Source organism: Cibotium barometz, chromosome 10 (genome assembly GCF_041138505.1).
Source record: "Cibotium barometz isolate CiBa-2024 chromosome 10, ASM4113850v1, whole genome shotgun sequence".
In the NCBI taxonomy this organism is placed as follows: Eukaryota; Viridiplantae; Streptophyta; class Polypodiopsida; order Cyatheales; family Cibotiaceae; genus Cibotium; species Cibotium barometz.
Genome location: NC_141055.1, coordinates 3,756,591 through 3,769,438, shown reverse-complemented (window position 1 = coordinate 3,769,438; position 12,848 = coordinate 3,756,591). Strand labels below are relative to the sequence as shown.

At 43.1% G+C, this 12,848-nt stretch overlaps 1 protein-coding gene across 1 annotated transcript in view; it reads right to left on the bottom strand.

Moving 5' to 3' along the window:
• The window catches only part of TPP2 (tripeptidyl peptidase ii), a 99,637-nt gene that overhangs the window by 53,802 nt on the left and 32,987 nt on the right, over positions 1 to 12,848 (bottom strand). Inside the window, exons 11-15 of the mRNA XM_086803506.1 lie at positions 10,252 to 10,352; positions 10,020 to 10,137; positions 9,559 to 9,638; positions 9,401 to 9,473; positions 5,388 to 5,473 (exon numbers count right to left, since the gene is read on the bottom strand). Of these exons, the coding sequence (XP_086659632.1) occupies positions 5,388 to 5,473; positions 9,401 to 9,473; positions 9,559 to 9,638; positions 10,020 to 10,137; positions 10,252 to 10,352 (458 nt within the window). The remainder of the gene's footprint in view (positions 1 to 5,387; positions 5,474 to 9,400; positions 9,474 to 9,558; positions 9,639 to 10,019; positions 10,138 to 10,251; positions 10,353 to 12,848) is intronic.

Sequence of the window (12,848 nt, the reverse complement as noted above, 5' to 3'; positions counted from 1 at the left end):
TTTATAAGATGAACGGCTGTCATAACAGCTTCAGCCCAAAAACCATGAGGTAACGCAGCATGTGACAACATAGAACGGACCTTGTCCTGAATGGTCCTATTCATCCTCTCTGCTGTCCCGTTTTGTGGAGGATCATAAGGAGTAGAGAGCTCCCTCTTGATGCCTTTAGCATCACAAAAGTCCTAAAACTGTTTGGACATATACTCTCCACCATTGTCGGAACGCAAAGCCTTCAGTGTTTTGCCAGTTTGATTCTCAACATGAGCAACAAACTTCTGAAACACTGAGAATGTATCACTCTTCAAACGAAGAGGATAAACCCACACCTTGCGTGTGGCATCATCAATAAAGGATACAAAATATTTTGCCCCTCCCAAAGAAAGCTGAGGCATCTCACATACATCTGTATGCACAAGCTCTAACTGAGCATCTTTCTGTCCAAGAGCATTCTTGTGGGGGCACTAGAGTTGCCTGCCATATATACAATGCTCACAAAACTGAAAACTTGAGAACTTTATTTTTTTTTTTCCCGGGAGAGAGATCCTACTAATAGTTAACATTACAACTCGCTCAACGTCCCAGCCACGCTGGTGTCGTGAGCTACAAGATCATCTATGCGGCCCTCTGAAGAGGGCGACGAGCACACTCGACCACAGAGAGCGGAGGGGCTACACTGGAGTCCTCCTGGGAAAGGCGGCCAGAACACGATCGACGCCGAAAGAGAAGCTTATGGAGAGCGTGGATGAGAGGTGCCGCCGAGGGGTCCAATCAGGGTTTGAACCCAAGACGTTTCGGTCCTAGGCAAACACTTTACCACTTGGACTATCACCTCTTTAGCAAACTTGAGAACTTTAGAGAAGGCAAGTAACCAAAACGAGACAATTGCTCCATTCCTTTGACACTCATGTGTCCCAACCGGCTATGCCACATAGAGATTTCCGGCAGCTCAGTTGCATTTACATTAACATGGTGACAAACACCAGCATGCATGAAGTAAAGAGTGTCCACCTTAGAGCCTCTGGCAACAACCAGTGAGCCCTTACTAATCTTCCACTTTCCACGACCAAATGTGGTAACATAATCAGCATCATCAAGCTGTCCAGTAGAAAGCAGGTTCTTCTTGATCTCAGGCACATGCCTGACATCATGAAGCATAAGCTGTGAGCCATCTGAAAACACAAGCCTCACATCACCTCTGCCAAGAATCTTGCATGCATGGTTGTCACCCAAATAAACTACTCCTTCATTGCCAGCAGTTTACCTGACAAACAAGTCTCTGCAACCTGTGACATGAAAGGAGGCACCTCAATCAATGATCCATGAGTGCATACCATGACCATCTCCTGCAAGAAGTGAATGGGCATCAAGTGAAGACGTGAATGGGACTTCATCCTCACTGTCACCTGCATGTGACACATTGACTTCTTCAATCTTGACTCCACTTTTGCCCTTTGACTTTGCATCTTTGGCTTCATCTTTGTCTTTGTCTTTTCCTTTGCCCTTTTCTTTTTGATCATTCTTCCATTTGTAGCATTGCTTTTTGATATGTCCCTTCTTGCCACAATAATGGCATTCCAAGTCCTTTTTGGAGCGGGACTTGCTCCTTCCCCGTTCTTGGCTTTTACCCCTTTGCTGGGATCTCCCACGTGCATTCATTGCATTGGACTTTCCAACAGAGTTGTTTTTCCTGTTCATCTCCTCTTGAAGGAGAGCACCCTCCACATCTGCATATGACAGCATAGCATTTGAATTGCTAGTGGCTGTCCTGAATGTGTCCCAACTCTCTGGCAAAGTGCATAAGAGAAAGGTGGCTTTGAACTCATCGTCCATTGCCAACTTTTGATTGATTACCTGGCTGACAACACCATTAAACTCATTTAGATGGGCTGTCATAGACGCCCCTTCCTTCATTTGAAGACCTATGAGTTTCTTCAACCAATACACTTTGCTTGAGGCACTTTGCTGGGCATATAAGTCCTGCAATCTTTGCCACATTCCCCAAGCTGTCTTCTCTTCACGTATGCTGAAAAGTAAAGTGTCTGACACAGACAACATGATAGTGGATCTTGCTAGCTCATCCATATCTTCCCATTCTTCAGCAGTAAGAGAAGCGGGCATTACACCCCTTTCTTTGATGGACTTGTGCTGCTTCTTCTGGAGCAACACATTATAGCACTGGGTTTGCCAAATGTCATAATTATGTGAGCCTTCAAGCTTCTTGATGTGAAGCACTGAAGAGCTCTCACCTGTGGTTGCCATAGCAATATGCAACCTTTGTCAATGCCTGACTCCCTGCAAGATGTGCAAAACACTGCACCAAAGCACACAGAGTGCTCACAATTGTTCTCCCAAAGTTTATCTCCCACTGCGGAAGCACGAATGCTACTCTTCTCTCACTGAATGTGATAAAATCACCAAAATCTGGTTGCTGCAGATTTAGGACAGCACCTTAGATGTGCTCTGTTCCCCTTCCAAAGTATTGTACAACAGTACTAAGTGCTCACCAATGATGTACCAAACCTGTACCGGCAAGTACAGCAGCTGAAAATGAACCTTTTCCTCACTCAAATCAATGTACAGCCAGACCTCCAATGTTTTGAAGCAAAGGGAGAAGGCACCTTTGGCAACAACCGAATCACCCCCACTTTCCAAGAATCAATCATAACTCCAGATTGCCAGATGTCCTGACAAGTGGATGTGAATGCCCAGGCTGGGATCGCATACTTGGACAATAATGCATTAGTAATGCCATCCCAACATGCGCTCTTGCCTTTGGGGAAATGCGCAAGCACAAAGCCAGCCTCCTGCTTTGTAATATCAACATCTAAAACATTGGCCGAGTCCGAAGATACTCGATGTTAGAAAACTAGCGTGTGCTTGATGAACATATCATTCGATAGCACCTCAGGAGTGCCCAAGAGCTCCTGGTAAAATTGAACACACAAATCAATGATAGTATGAGGCTCTGAAATCATCTCTCCCAATGAATTTTCAATCCTCACAATATTCTCTCTAGCATAAGATGGATGCAACGGAGCATAAAATTTATGTGTCTGACAATTATTATCCTTAAGGGCCTCGAACCGGGCAAATAACTTAGCCCTCGTATAACTTGCCTCCTAACATGTAGCAACTCTACGAGAGAGCCAAGTAACAGCAATATCCACTCTATCATTCCTTGGTGATATAGCCACCTAAGATTGCAAGGCCCCTAATAAAGATTGCAGCAATGTCAACTCTTGCCTCCTTTTCGAGGCCTGATCAATACCATACTAACCAGCAAGGCGTTGAACATTAGACACTCCTTGCTGTATAAAACATAGCCGAAAATTATCAATCAATTGTAGCATGTATCCATGAAAGACCTACCGCACAAAGAACATCCCATTGATTAGAAACAAAGTCAATGAGAGCGAGGCTGCAGCCTACCCCGCCTTTCATTAGCAGCCAACGCTACACATACATCACCCATATAGTCACCCAAAACTGCAAAAGCATTTTGCAAAACCCCAAAAGATGGTTGACTCGATGAAGAGGGCGGATTCCATTGTTTACCTCTTTCACTCGTAAACGTTCTATCCCAAGGGGTGACAACACGGCCTTGTCTATCAAAAGCCAGAGGAGAAGAAGGCTCATTAGCCCAGCTAGTTCGAGGGTGCAAATTATATTGCATAGGAAGAGATCCACGTCCCTGGACAAAAGGCTGACGGTCCCAAGACGTGAAGTAGCCCGATGACCATAAGTAATAGTAGGATTATGAAAATTCCAGATTTGCCCTTCGCCGGATGACTGATCCATCTTTTTGCCTTCACAACTAATGGGATCGGAGCCTCCTCCTAACTACTTGTTTTCCTCTATCCTCAACCTGGTGTACATCAAAAGTATTGCCTGTGTCCTCCACAACCATGTAAGAAGCCTCCTTGCCCACTTGAGACTCCACCTCAACAAGCACCCCCTGATCGTTGTCATTGAGCTTGCACTCACCAATGAAATGCCCCAATTGACCACATCGAAAACAGTGTCCAGCAAAAGCTCCCCAACGCAGCTTGAAATGCATACACCTCATTCCTAGTGATTTAAGGTGAACCCATGGACGACGGGGACGACTGGTATGTCATAACATACATAATCTTTTCCAATTGTTGGACCTAGAACGGGACAGAACCAACACTTTTCCCAAAGATTGCACTGCCTCATGCAACAAGGGCCAACACATAGCATGACAATTCCCCACCTCCACCCAAATGGGACATTCTTCCTTTAGAATTTCTTAAAACTTACCCAAGGTCTCCATGGGACAGCATGCACCAGGCACTTTCTGAAGCTCCAATTCTCAAGCTTCAGGCGTTTTAAACATAATTTCAAAAAAAAACCTAGGTCCATCAAAAATTTCATCTACCACATCTGACTGCAGAAGGGAAGTCAACCATTGATGGATCATATGTATTCACAGGCAAGTGCCCTATGAAAAAGAAAAATGCAACCTTCTCATGGAAGGCTGCCAGGACCTGCAAAACACGGGGCGTGTCCATTGACACTTCCAAAACATCCTCTTCAGGGATATTCACTGCCTTTGATTCATTATGTTCCACAAAATCCTGAAGAAGGGAATTCGTGAAATCCAACAAGGGATCCCAATCCACCTATGCACATTACAAACATTGTTCGACCCATCACCCAACAAGGGCATATTTGTCTCTGGGGTTGCTGCCAACAACCATAGCCTCCTCTTTATTCTCACCGCCCCAACAAGTAGGCGTCTTAGAAAGGGCTAGCTCACGAAGTTCATCCTCTGTCTCGCCTTTGTCAATGTCAGGACTCATAGCAGCCACTGTCTTGGTAATGAAATCTTCATTCAAATCGAGATCTCTCCCACTTTTTCCTCTCTCTCCCTCTCTCTCTTTGTGCTGAGAGCCTAAAACAGCGGAATACAACTGTACAAAACCTTAAAACAGCAGCCCAAAACCCTAAAAACAGCAACCCCAAACCCTAAAACAGCAGTTCAAAACCCTAAAACAGTAGCCCAAAACCCTAAAACAGCGAAAAACAGCAGTTCAAAAACCTAAAACAGCAGTAAGACAGCAATTCAAAACCCTAAAGCAGCAGAAAACAGCAATTCGAAACCCTAAAACAGAAGCAGACAGCATTTCGAAACCCTAAAACAGCTCTCCCATAGTCCTATCGGCTCTCTCTCTCTCTCTCTCTCTCTCTCTCTCTCTGCATCTTACTTGTCGTTTAATTGTGCACTTCTGAACGCACAAGGCATCTAGTATTTCTTGAACACTATTTCTTATTTTTACAGTATACAAATTATGCAACAAAAAATGCATACAAATAGTATTACTGTTAAAACTTGCAAATGTTCCATACAAAATTCAGAACCTTACCCGCATAATAAGGTCGATGATTTGAAGCTGAAATTCCCTGTGATCCCGCCATCTATACAGGAAAATAAAGGCAACCGAATATGGTTCTGTGTGACAAATATGAAAGATCATTAGCTGAAACCGGTCTATGGACACATAAAGCGGTAATTCATTCACAAATAACCTGGACTTACTCAGACACACAATCACAGAATCCTCGCTCCCTCGCTCAACAACACATTGGCCCCGAAGTCCGGCGCCCCTTGCGGTATTTCTTTATTGTTAAAAGGTTGGAAATTACAAAGCACAAGTGCAACAAAGCACTCTACTTGCATCAGCTGAGTTTTACAAATTCTGGGAGAAATTTGCCAACATAACTGCACTAAAACTGTTCCATAACATCTCAGAATGAGTCCCAACTGACAGGCTCACTTCCATAGACATCAGGCTACCCAATGGAGTCCAAAACATCACAATTCAGCTTGCTGTAATTTTCTGCACAGACCTGTTTTCAGCTCTGTTTTCAGCCCAAAATAACCCTTGTACTGTCCCGGAGGACTTTAGCAAAGTCCTACTGCATTTTGGCATCAACCGGGCAACATAACAGCCCAAAAACAGCACCTAAACAGTGCTGAAACAGCATTGTATTGAAGAGGTTATCACCCTCTTCCGTCCCTGCTTTGGTGTAGGAACCAACTACACCTGTTCCTGTTCAAGGAGGCAACTAACCTTTGCATATAAGCATGAAATTCACACAACTGTACCTGATTTTATCTGATGAGAGAAATTTCCATAGTCTGCAAGAGAGAGAAAGAGAGAGAGAGACTGTGGGGAGCAAGCTCAACCCTCAATTCATGAGTTGTAGGGCAAGGGAGTGCACCACCATAGCTGTTTTTCCTGCAACAAAACCACACGATGGCTGCAAATGAGCCTCCTCTTCCCAAATTCCCACGCTTCCCTCTTCTCAATGAGGAAAATGCACCAAAATTTGACACTTGGCACATTTTTAAGCCTTTTCCACATGCAATCTTCCAGGCTAAAAATCTCCTGACTGGTTCACATTCTCACAACAGTCCTTTGTCAGCTTTTGGTCCCCTTGACATTCCGCACAAACTGACGCGAACACTTTTCAATTCCGACACTGCCAAAAATAGCAGTTCCCTAGATTTTAGGGATGATGTCATCTGCATTCCTTCTGGTCTCCTGACCATCTTTGACCACTATGGTCACTTCAAAATTTGCTTAGAATTCAAGATACATTCACATTTCGGTGGCGGCCACTTACTAGTGTAAACTGGCCTATACCCTCATTCAGTGGCCATGTCCTGGACACTGTCATTCATCTTTCAGTGCCCATGTCCTGGACACTATCATTCATCTTTCAGTGCAGTTCTCAAGCTTAGCCAACCACTGGTCCAAAGTCCCACTGGCTGACCCATTCTGACATTGCAATGGCCCAAGCCCTTCCAAGAGATCCCAGGGGAAAACAACAACAACCAAAGAGAAAGAAAAGAAAAATATATGTTTATAAAGAAATGTAAATAAAGAAAACAACTGCAAAAAGTTTCACCTCCTGGTGACATTAGCTACTGTTTCCAGTGGGGAAAACCAAAACTTAAAACACACAGTACCTTTCCTCAAAAAATAGTTACACGTTGAGGTTTAGGCAAGGCATGTCAAAGTCCCTTTATTCAACTGAATGCCTTACGCTGTTATTATTTGGCACACAAACTATTTGAATGCTCATCAACCCATTTTGACCAAGGACTACCCAATCAAATACACAGATGAAGAATGTCAGGAACAGTTTCATATTACTAACCGACAATCCTCGATGTAATAAAATATGCTCTGACAAGTTACACTAACGTAAATTAGTTATGTATAGCCAACCATCAACCAAGCAAGGCCAGGCTCACATGTGGCAGAACATACAATACCCTAATTTGGTTATCCGGGACTTGTGTTATAGCATCGTAAACTTATCATGAAATGCCAACAATTATCTCCAAGCTTTCAGATTAGGTCTAAATTGTTAAGGAATCAAGATGTTTCTTTCTTTCACTATTTTTGCACTTGGATTGATAGCACTATAAGAGAAGCCTTTTGGAATGATCTTGTAGTTGTGCAGTTTCCCTTGCATGTACCTTGGAGAAAACTTTGCTTAGCACACTCAGATACAATCAAATTTGAGGAGGAAAATGACACTACCTGTACACCTATTTCAGGCCTTACATGTGGGTACAAGATTAGACCTGGTTGTTTCTTCTTTACAGTGGAAAAGAGGTAAATTTCAGTTAAATGCCTGTCTAGAAACACCACTTCTTAGTAGACTTCAAGGCCGATGCAAAGGGAATGTACATTTGAGCTCACAGATCAAGCAAACTTAGAGGTGACTGCTGAAGCCACGGACATATTTTACTTGCATCGTGTCTAGTCCGTGTAGGGGTGTGTCTAGAGCTCGTTTATCCTGTACTCCCACATACTGCCTCTTGGTTTCCTTTCCATGGACCTATCATAAATTGCCTGAAAAGTCATCTGCCTATTATCTTGAACTTCACCTCTTGACTTTTCCCGCTATCAATATATTAGACATTTCTCTTAACATCCTTAGTTCTTGCCATCAAAGGCACTTTAACGAAGGCATTCCAATAACCCCTCTCAGTTTCCACCTCAAGTTCTGCTTCTCAAAGGCCTTCCTTTGCCCAGCTACTTTTACCTCGTTTATGTTCCAGATTCACCACCCTTTAATTAATTCCCCTCTTCTAATGTCTTCTAAATCCTCTACAACTTCAATGATACATGTGTGTGTGCACACACCCGCAGAAGTCATTTGCAACTCATTGATTTTGCTTTACAACTCCTTCAAGCTTGACATCCCATGCTCTATGAGCTGCACCTTTTTTTTCTCCACAACAACACAAAGCAGCTTTGAGTTGACAAGTGTCAAAGCAGCTGGATTGTCCTACGTTTATGATGCAAATCCAAAATATCAACAAGTAATGACCTGACTCCGAGATTCCTTCAGCTGCAATGCTTGCTCTTTCCGGCCCATGTTCATGTGATGGGCTCTTTTTGCTTGTGCATGTTTGGCAGAAGAAGCCAACTCTCTCTCTCTCTCTCTCTCTCTCTCTCTCTCTCTCTCTCTCATATTGCTTCCTCTCTTTGTGTCCATGTAGGATAGTATAAGAAAAATATCACTTTTAAACTTATTTTATGTAAATAAGATAAAATTCAATTTTCAATTCTCCTTTCATATATGAAGCGTTCATGGCCATCTAGTCCAACAAATAACTAGGGTGCTCATGTCAGGTGGAGCGACTACAACCACAGAGAAGTTACCCTACCTAACAGACCTATTGCTTTGAATGTTATGGTAAAAATTTTCAGTTAAAGGAGTTCGACTCATTGGATGGGCTTTATGACTCACCAAATCTACCCTAATTATTTTTTACGACAAATACACCCATATGTTCCAAAGGTGGTTTGCTCCATCTGATCCAACAGGATTTGGTTTCAATACTAACACCAGCCCCACCATCAAGGATGGCAGAGACTTGAATTCCTTTGTAGGAAATAAGAATGGTGGCATTAGTATCTTCTCCTTCGTAGTACTGGTACTGCCCAAGTTTGTTGATGGGAACCTCAGGAATACTCTGGTCTCATCAGTGAGAGTCAGAATTGTCATACCTATCAATGTCAAGTTCTCCCTCAGACTCTAGGTCCATGAGAGTCGGAATACTCTCGTCATCATGAGAGTCAGAATTGTCATACCTACCAATGTCAAATTCTCCCTCAGACTCTATGTCCAAGGACTTGATTGGCCATTTGTTTTCTAACCAATGTTGTACAGACCCCACAAGGTTGATAGGTGTTGTGACAGGAGAGATTGCAACATGTTAGATGCCCTAGGTTATTTCGAGATAGTATCATGAATCATTCTTCCACTATGATATGAATCATTCAAAGTTCCATGATTCTACTTATTCAGGTTTCAAAATACTACCAAACGCAGAGGGAAGAAATTTACATACCTTTTCATCCAAGCCTTTGTCAATTAAAATAACAGTCTTTTTTAGTTTTTCCAGATACTGCATGTTGTCATGCCTGCAATTCAAATAAGCTTTTATTTCATGTTCAGGGCCATCTCAACATTCCAGGCACTTCACATAAGATAGAAAAAGATGGCCACCTTAAATGCAAATGCAGTGTGTAATCTCCTTTGGATAGCTTCACCCCTTTTGGATATACATCACCCATTGCAAAAACCCTCTGCACAAATCAAATGCATCATCCTGGAACCTTTCTTAATTCTGAAATTCTTCCAAAGACCAATAAATGATCTACATCACCAGGATATGGCTCCCAAGAAACAGTAAGTGCACAGGCAATAGTGCTGAGGGATGCTTCAGGAGATAGTATGGTTCAATACGGCATCATAACAAAACTATTTACTTCACTGATTTCTTTTTCCCAATAACCTATCACTATGACCCAAAGTAGATTGATGATTGGACATTAGCATCAAGCTTTGAAGTGCGTGAAACATAATACACAAACACTTCACAACATCCATACTTCTAGACAATCATGGTGATTTTATTTAACAGAAGCTTTCTTCAACTTGCTAAACTCTGGTGATCTGAATGAAACCTTATTAGCGTCTGATATCATGTAAAATTGGCACTCAAACTCATTGTCATAAATTCTCTTATTCAGAACAGGGAGCCTTGGTGTGACTTTACAAGCCTCTGCCAGATTAAATTTGTAACTGCAAGAAGAAAAACAATGGAGAGGTATATCAGTGTCAATTTCAATTTCACATACATGGAGCATTTATAAGGTGTGAAACCTTGCAAACAACGTAATATCACCATACACGCACATCAATATCAATGACAAGATCTGGTGTCCGTTAGGTAGCCTGTCTCGGTCTGCAGGTAAAGCCTGAAGCTTACTTTCAACAGGGCGATAAGGAGATCTTATCTGAAAATTAAGAAATTTTTTAGCAACTCGGACATAAGCACCAGCTCCCAACAGAGTGATAGGGAGATCTTATCTGAAAACGAAGAAATTACTCAGTAACTCAGACATAAACACCCCATACCTAGTCACACCAGAAAAGCCATCTACACAATCTTTTCTTTTTCACCGAACGGGCGAGATCTCCTGCAATATTGGGGTGAAACAAGGCTGCTCTCTATCACCCACTCTTTTTGGCCCTCTACATTGATGAGATCTCCAGCTTCATTGACAGATCAGGCGGGGCTGGTCCCACACTGGCAGGCATTGATCGGAGATCCCCCTACTAGTTTTTGCAGATGACATTGTCTTTCTTTCAGATTCAGCCGAGGGGATTTAGAGACATTTGGATGCCTTACAAGACGTTTGCACTGAATGGGACTTCACTCTCTTAACCTTGGTAACACCAAGGTAACGGTCTTCAATACCTCCTGCCCCTTCACATCCAGATTGAGCTTCTTATTTAGGGGGGGATCCTGGGGAGATTGTCTTATCCTATGTCTACCTTGGTGTCACTTTCAATAGCCCATGCTTCCTGCAGTACATGCTAGAGTGACATGGGGATATGCAAACTTGAGCTTACCTGAGCGGCAATGCTTCCAAGCACATTTCTAGGAGCCTAGGATGAAGGATTGGCATTTTGACACCCTTGTCACACGAGCCTTGATGTATGGAGTAGCATCATTTTACATGCCAATTTTATCCGATGAGGATTGGCAGAGCGAGTTGAGAGAGGCCCCAAGTCGTGATGCTCTCCCATATGATCCGCAGCAAACCATAACTCCCATACCAAAAAAATTATCTAGGCAAAGTTTGTTGTAGCCTCGATGGTAGTGGATGCACTCTTCCTCCAGACAGCCACATACCTCCATCGCATCAGTCACATGGATCCCCACAGGTACCCGAGCCTTGCTCAGGAGTCCTCCAAACAGCTTGAGTTTCCACCTGGTTCTCAAGATATGGGCTCTACCGCATGGACCGCCTCCCACCCCTTCAGTACAGTTTTCCCCTTTTCTCGAGCTCTCTCATGAGGACACCAACAATCTATCTCGTTAGATCTTCTCAGCCTCTACACCCACTACTCATGGATCACACCTTCCCAGCTCCCATTGCACTTCTACACAGATCACTTCCTCACGCTCATTGACGATGGAGTCATCCAGCAGCCGCGCTACGCCGCTACCTGAGTGTTCACATGTCCTATGCCATGCGGATTGCGATTGGGCAAATACGCGTTTCATCACACCACCTTGGACTGGAGACAAAGGAGCTAAGCATGTCTTCGGAGCCGAGGAGCTCATACAAAGACCCAGGGAGGAGAGGATCTGCCAATTATGCCACACAAAGGCTGAGACAGAGGAGCATTACATAATGTGCTGCCCAATATACTATGAGATCCGTGGGAGGTTTCAATGTCTCTTCTATGAGGACTTCGCCCACTCTTGAGGATCATTAACATCCCGGACCTCTCGAGCTCCAAAGACAAAAGGACACTTCTCTTGAGAGAGTGTCGGCACTAGCCAACTCGACCCCTCCCTCACCCAACCAACCATCACTAGCTTCTTCCAGACCCAAGAGGACACCCATACAATGGATCCCATGGACCCACCTGAGGCTGCTCCAGACCCACCTCGCCCGAGAGGAGTTACCTCAGACCAGGCCACATTCCAGCATGGCCGACGCCCTCGGCCCCCTAGACATTAGCCACGGTCCCCTCATTAGCTCCAAATCCAAGACATGCTCCATCGCTATCGAGCTACCTTTCCAGGTGATGTAGCTGAGGGTGACCTCTCCGCTATACTCCGCAGCCCCATGCTTGATATTTTGGGGAGTGGTCTAATGGGGGCTGATCCTCCTCTCATGTTACATGTTCCTGGAATCATCATGAGATTTCCATGGCCAATTCTATATCTCTCCAATGAGCTAGTTTGTTCTGTTTCTATTTTATTTTCTGTTCCGTGATGAGATATGCCATGGAAATCATTGTATCACTCTGGTCTCATAGGCCCATTGGGGTCTTTGGTAGACATTTAATATCAGCTCAGTTTTATCACCTTGAGCACCATGTCACAGCGGCCCATGAGGCATCGATGTATTAGGGTGATATGAGAGCTCTCTGCTCATGTACCTAGATCCGATTTTATAGTTCTAGATTTTTGTTATCTTTCTTTATTACTATTTTGTTTCCAAGATGATGTACCTCATGGATATGATGTAACCTTTTGGTCTCATGGGTTATTTTGGCCTTTGGAAGACATTAATACAACTCTCTCTCTATATATATATGTATATATGTATATGTATATGTTATGTATATATACATGTACATATATATATATATACATATATATACATATATATATATATATACATATGTATATGTTATGTACATATACGTATACATATATACATATATATACATATATATATATATACATATATATGTATATGTTATGTACA